The sequence below is a fragment of the Saccostrea cucullata genome, unplaced genomic scaffold (assembly GCF_032062105.1).
Source record: "Saccostrea cucullata isolate Sc308-1 unplaced genomic scaffold, CSIRO_AGI_Scuc_v1 ctg2071, whole genome shotgun sequence".
Lineage (NCBI taxonomy): Eukaryota > Metazoa > Mollusca > Bivalvia > Ostreida > Ostreidae > Saccostrea > Saccostrea cuccullata.
Window position 1 is genome coordinate 214348 of NW_026926309.1, and position 10066 is coordinate 224413.

At 33.7% G+C, this 10066-nt stretch overlaps 1 protein-coding gene across 1 annotated transcript in view; it reads left to right on the forward strand.

Annotated features, from left to right (window-relative positions):
- LOC134271356 (uncharacterized) overlaps positions 1-7730 on the forward strand; it is a 37839-nt gene extending 30109 nt beyond the window's left edge. Inside the window, exons 31-43 of the mRNA XM_062753572.1 lie at positions 849-1097; positions 1277-1510; positions 1659-1781; positions 1870-2130; positions 2305-2328; positions 2580-2686; positions 4946-5010; positions 5442-5626; positions 5832-5934; positions 6032-6051; positions 6286-6400; positions 6858-6961; positions 7449-7730. Coding sequence (XP_062609556.1) covers positions 849-1097; positions 1277-1510; positions 1659-1781; positions 1870-2130; positions 2305-2328; positions 2580-2686; positions 4946-5010; positions 5442-5626; positions 5832-5934; positions 6032-6051; positions 6286-6400; positions 6858-6961; positions 7449-7483 — 1625 coding nt within the window. The 3' untranslated portion in view covers positions 7484-7730. The remainder of the gene's footprint in view (positions 1-848; positions 1098-1276; positions 1511-1658; positions 1782-1869; positions 2131-2304; positions 2329-2579; positions 2687-4945; positions 5011-5441; positions 5627-5831; positions 5935-6031; positions 6052-6285; positions 6401-6857; positions 6962-7448) is intronic.
- The last annotated feature ends 2336 nt before the right edge of the window (positions 7731-10066 follow it).

Consider the following 10066-nt stretch of genomic DNA (forward strand, 5'->3'; position numbering starts at 1 on the left):
TATACCTACTTTCACTTTTTAAGTAAAGAAACGTTTGTTTTTCAACTTTTCGCAATTTAGAAATCTTATAAATCGAGAAAACGTAAAGTTTTACCTCTTTTTTCATGTTGAATTTCTCTCTCGATTTTCACCACTGGCATGTTGGTCTCGTTGAATTCTCGCGAGGAAAGCTGTTCGGACGTTTACGGATTTTGTTCATATTTTATTACGTTTATCTCCAAATTCTTCCGATTTATGCAAATAAGGTTAGGAGGTGTGGCACAATTAATCTTCAATCGAAAATTATAAAACACAAACCAATCTTTTTGGAAGGGACCATTCTTTATGGCTCTTAAAGCATATGATTTCAAACGCATGTTTTACAGCAGCAGAGGTGATATTTCTCCACAACTTCGCTCAAATATCCGTTGTCCGCGACGTCATGACGTGACGTCACGGGCGCGTCCATTTACCCAAAAAGGAACAAAACTGCCTGAAATGAATAATACAATGCTATTCTAGATGATTGAGGTCACATGGGAAAAGAAACCAGAGACAAGTCAGTAGACATTCAAGAAAATTTAAAATGGGGCGGTACAAGTACTTGTACTCGTATCTAAACGTAATATCGTTATCTCTAGTTAATTGTGTATGATTGGTTTTTTTTTTTCCTTTTGGGTAAATGGACCGCCCGTGACGTCATGTCATGGTGTCGCGGACAACGGTTGCACTCCTTGTGTTATTACTATAGGTATTACGTATCTTTTTTATTCACCGAAAATTTCGGCAAAATTGACAGGTACGCGAACTCCTGTGTCTGGATCTACATAAAGATGATAAAATTTACTTTTAATAATTTTCTATATCAGCTTGCAATGGGTATTTCTACGGTAAGGATTGCAACACGCCATGTAAATGTGGTCGGGGCTCCACTGCCTGTCACCATATAAATGGTTGTGTCTGTCAACCAGGGTGGACAGGGGAAACTTGTGAAACAGATATTGACGAATGTAAACTGAACCCACGCATTGGTGAACATGAGCTCTGTCTCAACACCCCAGGGTCATACCGATGTGATTGTGTTACGGGTTTTAACAAATCAGAAGGAAAATGTTCAGGTAATAAAACAACCATGACAAACTTATAAATAATATTATATTTCACACGGAACATTTCAAGGTCTTGTCTCATATGATTTTGATAAAACACCACAAAAAGAGAATAACATCTTTATATGTCCTTTTCACATTAACAAAATAACATAGAATGGTTTCCTTCCATTTTTTTATTTCCATAGACATTGATGAATGTAAGGATCCAACATCATGTCAACAGATATGTATAAATACAAATGGAAGTTATCAATGCGACTGTGGCAATGGTTTTAAGTTAACAAATGACAAATACTGTGTAGACATCAATGAATGCCTTGATACAAGATGTCATGACTGCAATAACTGGCCTGGAGATTTCAAATGTTTGTGCAACCAGGGTTACAAAGTCAACATAACAACCCATAAAGAATGTCATAGTATGTTTTTCATTTGTTTTAGCAATTTTATCGATCAAGTATGTGTAAGCAAAACTTTTTTTTAAAAATACATATTCGTTTATTAAACCAATTTCTGATTTCCAAAATAATTTATACAATAAGTAAGTTCTTTATCTCTTTTTTCCAGATATTGATGAATGTGCTGATGGAAGTAACCAATGTTCTTCCGATGCTATATGCACCGATACAGTTGGGAGTTATTTGTGTAAATGTCCCCGAGGATTTAAAGGGAACGGATTCACTTGCCAAGGTTGTTGGCAATAATTATTTTGTCTTCACAACCTCTTTTTAAATCTTATAGATATGATTTTATTACACGTTGAAAATTTATTTTTCAGTTTGCCAGAACTATACATTTGGTGAACAGTGCTCCCAAGTATGTACATGTGTAACCAACCAAACAGAGGTATGTAATGCCTCCACTGGTTTTTGCCAGTGTATTACAGGATGGGAAGGGAGCGATTGTTCAAAGGATGTGGATGAATGCAAAGATAAAATAACTCAGTGTGACAAAGAGTTACAGCAAGCATGTGTCAATACTCCTGGCTCCTCCCACTGTGAATGTCGTTTTGGAGGATCAGACCTTAATAAATGTGTTTGTTAGTAAATTTTCTGTATTTATGAGCAAGAAATAAGTTTAACCGATACCATACTTTTCTCTGCAATATAATAATATCACAGACTGCGCTGAAGACTGTGTTCTTTTGAGATAGGTTGAGACTTTGGGAAAAAATATTTGACCTACAATTCTATTTCTATATCTGTAATTGCAGATCCAGAATCAACTTACAGTACAAGTAAGATTAAATCTTCATCATATATTTTCTGTTACTTTCCTAATTTATTTTTTTGTATATCCCTACAAGTTAATTAAAATTAAAGAAAAAGTATTTAAATGACCAGAGGCGAAATGCAAGACTTTATCTGAGTTTTTTTAAAAAAAGAAAATACAATCAGATTTAAATTGAAGACTTTGAGTGTCTTCATTTTTGATTTTTTTTTAATTGTTGAGAAACTCTTACATTCGCAATAAATGAATTTATTAAAGATGAGACAGAAATGAAAATAAGAGTTGAGGTAGAGTTTGCCACCAATACAAGCCGTCAGGAATTTCTTCTGAAAAGTCAAGAACTGCTACAAGAATTCCAATTATCCGTATGTTCAAACTTTTTTATGATATGCTAAGTTGCAGCTGTTACCTGTAGTCCAGTATTTTGTATGTCCTTTTTATCATAAATACGAGGGCGTTAGAAAAGTTCGCGGACAAGTTATATTGTGAATGCGGGATTTCCATGTAACCGGTCAAACTTTTCAGATAAAATCTTAACCTATTTACCATTACATATACAAAAATTTGGTGCTCTCAGGTGATCATATACAGCTTTTTTTTTTTTTTTATAAAACTTGCTTCATGGAGAATGCTACATTCTGGCACGTTTACATCACAAAGACTCTTTATTTGAATTAATAATTGCACAATTGTAGCGCAAAGAGATTTATGATATTTTACCTGACGCTAAAGTATTCATCAAACGTCACTTTTGAAATAAATTGGAGGGTATATGACTGTTTTATAGCCATTTATAAATGATCAATGCGTTAAAACACAGCCAAAAATCGGAACGTCATTGAGCGTCATCGAGCACCGCACTACGTAAAAATTAAGTGTCCAGACAGGAAAGTGTCTAAAAAGAGAATAAAATGTTCAAGATGCTTCCGGGAATTTCCTGCACATACAAAGGACGAACGTTTTCAAATGGTTGTAACTTTATAAGAATGGAAGGATTAACATTCTGAATTATAAACTCAATCGATACTTCAATACCCCCTTATCGCATGGACGTTGTGCCTATATGGTTTCGCATAGTTTTCATACCTGATCGATTAACTGCATAGACTTTTTTTAAAGATCTTAACAATATCCGAATCAGTACAACCCAAATCAGTAAAAAAGACATCATCGCAGAAAAATAACATGTCTTGAAATAGATATTCAATCTAAAGTAGAAAAATGATCGAAAAAATCTGAAGAAATGAAAGATATATAGAACTGCGACAAAGTTCAACGGGTTGAAATATGGTTGTCACGTCTCCTTACGCCAAGCGATTTCTCCGTGAATCCCATGACCTCATAGTAAAAATCGTTGAAAATTTTCAAGATTTTAATTAGTAAATGGACCTGATATTTTACGTACTAATAAACAAAATGTAGAAATTTATTCAGACACAGGTCATATTTCACTGTACACTATAGATTTTCAGTAATTCAATGTGTCCGCGAACTTTTCTAATGATAACAACCCTCGTAAATACATTTTTAAAAAAATTGTTGTTTTTTAGCTCACCTTTTCCAAAGGCTCAAGTGAGCTTTTCTGATCACAATTTGTCCGTCGTCCGTCTAGCTGTCCGTCCGTCTGTCTGTCCGTCTGTAAACTTTTCACATTTTCGACTTCTTCTCAAGAACCAATAGGCCAATTTTAACCAAACTTACAAGGGGAGATAATCAAGAAAAGACAAAAATAGGGTGGGGTCACTAAAAAATCTTCTTCTCAAGAACCACTGGGCCAGGAAAGCTGAAACTTATGTGGAAGCATCCTTGGGTAGTGTAGACATTAAATTGTTAAAATCATGACCCCCCGGGGCAGGGCGGGGCCACAATAGGAAATCCAAGTTTTACATAGAAATATATAGAACAAATCTTTAAAAATCTTCTTCTCAAGAACCACTGTAGTGTAGATATTAAATTGTTAAAATCATGACCCCCGGGGGTAGGGCGGGTATTAATAGGGAATCCAAGTTTTACATAGAAATATGTAGAACAAATCTTTAAAAATCTTCTTCTGAAGAATCACTGGGCCAGGAAAGCTGAAACTTATGTGGAAGCATCCTTGGGTAGTGTAGATATTAAATTGTTAAAATCATGACCCCCGGGGGTAGGGCGGGTATTAATAGGGAATCCAAGTTTTACATAGAAATATGTAGAACAAATCTTTAAAAATCTTCTTCTGAAGAACCACTGGGCCAGGAAAGCTGGAACTTATGTGGAAGCATCTTTGGGTAGTGTAGATATTAAATTGTTAAAATCATGACCCCCAGGGGTAGGGCGGGGCCACAATAGGAAATCCAAGTTTTACATTGAAATATATAGAACAAATCTTTAAAAATCTTCTTCTCAAGAACTACTGGGCCAGGAAAACTGAAACTTATGTGGAAGCATCCTGGGGTTGTGTAGATTATAAAGTTTTAAAATCATAAAAGGGAAGGGGGTAGTGGGGCATGATAGGTATAGCAAGAGGGGGAATCTGGTAAAGAACTGCATCACCCAAGTTACTCAGGTGAGCGATGTGGCCCATGGGCCTCTTGTTTTAATTTTCACTTTAATTTATCTCTTTTTTTTTCGATTTGCAAATCCAGCTGGAAAGTTATTACAAGAAAGAAAACGTTACCGGATATCTTGTTCTTAAAGTCCTATCTATTCGGTAAGTGCGTTTTTTTTAGAAATAAGCAAATGGCAAAAAAAATTGTCTCTGCCTATAAATCAAAATATAATTTGAATGAAGTCATTTTGACTTCATAATAAATTGTATTTTAATGTGATAAAATCTGTCTTATGTTTAATGTATATCCACTTTAATTTCTTCATTGTTGTTTACAATGGCATTGGTAGCTATGTGTTTTGTCTGTTATACAGTAAATGCCATCGTTTGTTTTAATAAATTAAACGCTATCCAAAACCTTTTAAATGCAATGTTGTTTTCACCGTTATTTCCCTTCAGAATGCAACAAGTGTAAATCATTGCCATTTATCATATGTTTTAAGGCTAGTAAAAGAATTCAAAAAGAAACAGACATTTCATTAACTTCACCACATAGATTTTTGTTCTTCCGGATTGTGTTTTTGGACTTACAGATTTGGAAGTTTGATTGTTGATTATGAAATAATTGGCAATAAGAGTGAATCAGATGACTTTAAAAGCGACCTTGCATCTAGCATGTCAAAACTGTTAAGTGGAGACAGAACGCTCCTTGTGCTGAATCAAACACCAGCTATCATGAATATCTTTATAAAAGATCTAAATGGCACATCCATGAAATGTAAGTTTATCATTATTCTTCCTTTGTATATTTCAGCGACATAAATCAGACAAAGTTTATTATTTTATTAATTGTCTAGACTAGCTTTATGAATTTTATATATTACAAAACTATCATTCTACATCAAGTAATCATAAATATTTGAGCCCCTGACGGAATTCAGTTATTTAAAAAAAGGTAATTTTTATTGTTTTTCTTTATATAGACATTTCATCTGTCGACAAGCCATGTTTCGTGTTTGAAAGTTTTGGTGGCACCTGTCTTTTGGGGAAAACATGTGACGACTCCTCCGGAGAGGCAACTTGTGTGTACGTATAACGTACATTAAATCATTTCAATTATGTCTAATATCGAGTCTTGTAAACAATTCTGAAGCTATAATTATAATGGTCTCTCTTTTTACAGGAAAAATTCATCGAATGAAAGTAAGTCGGTCAAGAAGCGATTAACGAAGAACTTCATAGCTTGATCAACCAGATTAAAAATAATACAACATGTACTGCTCTATTAGTTTATTCGCATTTCTAAAACAAGGTTTTCTCTTTTAAATATTAATTAAGAAATAGGACAATGAAAATAAATTTATTAAATTTATAAATTTCTATATATTTTGTATCTAAATATGTTTCGCTATATAGTTTTAAATTTTTATATTTCAGACTTACCCATTTTGCTAATCGTTATTGGAGCAAGTTGTGGATCCTTGTGCCTAATAATACTTGCAGCTTGTGTCTGTTGGAAATACCAAAAGAAGTATGCCGATCAAACTAAAGTGTAAGTTTTCAGTGTTATTTGCTGTTTTTTATAGAATTAATTATATCAGGTAACTGATTTGATTGATACAAAATTCACAAAAGGTACATGCATTTGTAAATATTTTTAAACATTTTCTCACATTACGATACTCCAACAAATATCTATACGAGAGGGAAAAAATATGTTTTGGGGACAAACATGATTAATAACAATTTAAATTGAAAAATTTAATGTACGGGAAAGGGTATTTTCTGAATTCCTCTTTGCTTTAAAATATCAAACACTTTACCTTTTAATAAGAACCCAAATTACATTACTTCGAATCGTTGACAAATATATTGAAAACCATTGTATATACAATATGTACATATATTTTGGTAAGTTTGTTTTTCTATTAACAATAACTTTTCCCTTTATTTAGGAAAAAAACGAAGAAGTAAAGATGTCAAGCATTAAAATATTAATTGCATTTTAGATTTGATATCTCTGAAACAAACTTAAAAGTCAGTGAAAACATGAGGTCCCCGGACTCGTGGAGGAAAGCGAAACGTGAACCCTTGGAAAGAAACGTTGTTAAATGTATGTGGTATTGCTTTGAATAGAAAAAGAATAAATAGTGTTCATTTCTTCAAGCATAAATGGAAGAACGAGTTGTTTGATAAATATACATTTGCGCTATATACAAGTGTGATTTACACATCAACATGATCAATAACATTTATACGAAAAAATGTTATATATATTTGCATTCAAAGGTTAATAAACCATTAAAATATACTTGTACTTAAAAATTAAAAAAAAAAACTCACTGTCCTCTACAGATAAATTTCATTTATATTCTGATTGTGAAGTCAATTTTAAGGATGATGTGTATGATTTATAATGCAATAGATGGCATTACTATTAACTTCATGGTTTGTGTTGTAAAGAAAATCAACTTTTCATGAAAAGTCACGTACTTAACATTATTTTTGATGCAGTACGTATTAATGAAATAGCTTGAAATATCAGATACATGGAACAATTTTAGTGTTGCTAATCACTGGTCTTTTTGATTCCATTTTAGCGGCATGGAAACTTGTCGACATGGAATCGATCTGATGACACTAGACTGGAAAGATCTACAGATGCTTTGAAAAATTATTTACTGATACTTAATACGAACACCAGTTCATAGACTTGACTTGACTAATTCATAATAGCAAAAGTTTATAATTTTTTATATATAAATATTTTACAGTAATTTTCTCCTTTTCATGTTTTAGTTTTTAATTCTTGTTAAATATGGCATAACCCCTTTATTTATTGTGTTTTATTGTACCTAACATTACATTCATTGTTTGTATATGAGAGTATTTATTTCTCTTTAAATTAATATCAACTATTTAAAAATTTCTTTATTTTAAAATCTACATGCTATGTATAGTTAACTTTGACACAGACTCATTCAATTGTTAATGAGTTTTTATGGAATAAAAATAATGCCTTGAGATGTTTAACATTCTGTTTCCTGTTTGCATCCTAAAATGAGAAATAAACTGGGTTTATACGGTCTCATCAGAGGGACCAGTCTCCATATTCCACAGTGGGACTCGACTCCGTGTCGAAAGGATTAACTCCTTACTTCGCGAATCTAAAGCATTCTTATATAAATGGTGCCTAGAACGTTTTGGAGTATAATATTTGAAATTGACACCCCAAGGAAAACCATTTCAACCGACGCGTCAGCCATTTTATTATACTGAATGTCTTCTTGATTTACTATGTCAGCAAAAAAAAAATCGCCGATCGTCATTACGTTCACGTTTAGAAACCTTTCAAACTCCCCGCTGCTTCTAAAAAGATTTACTGACCTATTTATTGTTTATTTGATACTCTACGAGTCCTTTATCATCTACAGTTTCGTTATTACTGCAAACACAAGCATGTTTCGTCTGTCGTTTGTTGTTTTCAAGTAAGCTACGTCGGACGCAAGCTTTTATTGACGTCAAGTTTATTCCGGTTCTTTCAAACGCGTAACTGACGTTTTGAGAACTCTACGGTGAACTGTACGCGCAGAATTTCCACCCATGTTAAATTACCGTTGTGTTACCCGTTGTTACGTGTGTTGCTAAAGCCGAAGGTAATAGAACGGAGTGTTATCTGCGTCTAAACCAATCTCATTTTAGTATTTAACATGAAAATATAATAAAACAACATGCGCCACGCACGGGCGACTCACACATGGAGAAGAAAGTAGAAATAGAGTTTGTAAATAAATATTTTTTTTTTAGTGAATACTAGTATGTAAATTAAAAGAAGGGAGAAATTGTTAATAACTAGTGCTAATTGTAACGGGGACCGTTACAGATGTTCCCCAAACGCTCCCCAACTCTCTTTTTGTGCCATATTACCTGTAAGCTTCATTAAATAAGACAAACTCTAAGTATTTGAGACTTTAACAACATATACCCGGAAGATTACGAAGTTCATTCAAATTTTAGCATTGCATGCGTGCGCATGCGAATGCCTGTGCGTAATGACCATATCATTTTGTCTACACAATCCATACACTTTAATATACTAAAAATTAAAGTATTTATTCCAAAAGTAATAAAAAATACGCTCATTCAAGTGTATTTTTGATTTTGTTCATTTCACGTGCACGCACATGCATACCTGAGCACGGTGACCATACCTTCTTGTAAAAGTCCATTACATCTATCTATGTTCTAAATCCCACCCCATATGGTTGAAAACCAAGGGCGTTATACCTGTTAAAAGTTTCAGCCAATCATATTGCAGTGCACGTACACGCACGTGTATGCATGTGCATGGTGACCATACCTTTCTTGTAGTAGTCCATTATATCTATCTATGTTCCAAATCCCATCCTGTTTGGTTGGAAACCAAGGGAGTTATAGCTGTTTAAAGTTTCAGCCAATCAGATTGCAGCGCACGTACACGCACGTGTATCCATGTGCATGTTGACCAAACCTTCTTGTAGTAGTTCATTATATCTATCTATGTTTCAAATCCCATCCTCTTTGGTTGAAAACCAAATGAGTTATAGCCATTTAAAGTTTAAGCCAATCAGATTGCAGCGCACGTGCATGCACGTGTTTTCATGATAATTGCTATATATCATATTTTAGGATATCCTAATGCATGGCTATTTTCAAAATTTCAAAGCATTTCATCAAAAAACAAAAAAGATATTGAGATTTTTGTTTCAGCCAATCAGAGTGCAGCGCACGTGCATGCGCGTGAGATCTTGCTATTTTGACCATGTCATATTGTCTATGCTACTAATGTATCCTTATATTATGAGTTCTAAAGCATTTCATCAAAAATTTAAAAAGTTACATCTTTATCAATTAAATCTGTCATTTATCATGTTGCACGTGCGCGCTCTTGCAAGCACGTGCGCGCAAAATGACCTTCGTTCCGCAAATCTACATTACATGTCTACTGACCCTAAAAACATTTCACCTTAGTCTTATGTGTAGTTTACAAGATCACTCGCGGACAAAATTTTCCCAGGAAGAAAAATAATAAGAACTAGAAACGATCTCGTTGCTAGCAACGAGAGGTCTTCCGTCCGATTCAGGAAAAAAAATCTCGTAAAATCGAGCTGAAAAGTGATTCAAAATTTTGGTCGCAAATAGGATTGAACCCATGTCGCCTTTTTCTGTTTTATCCCCA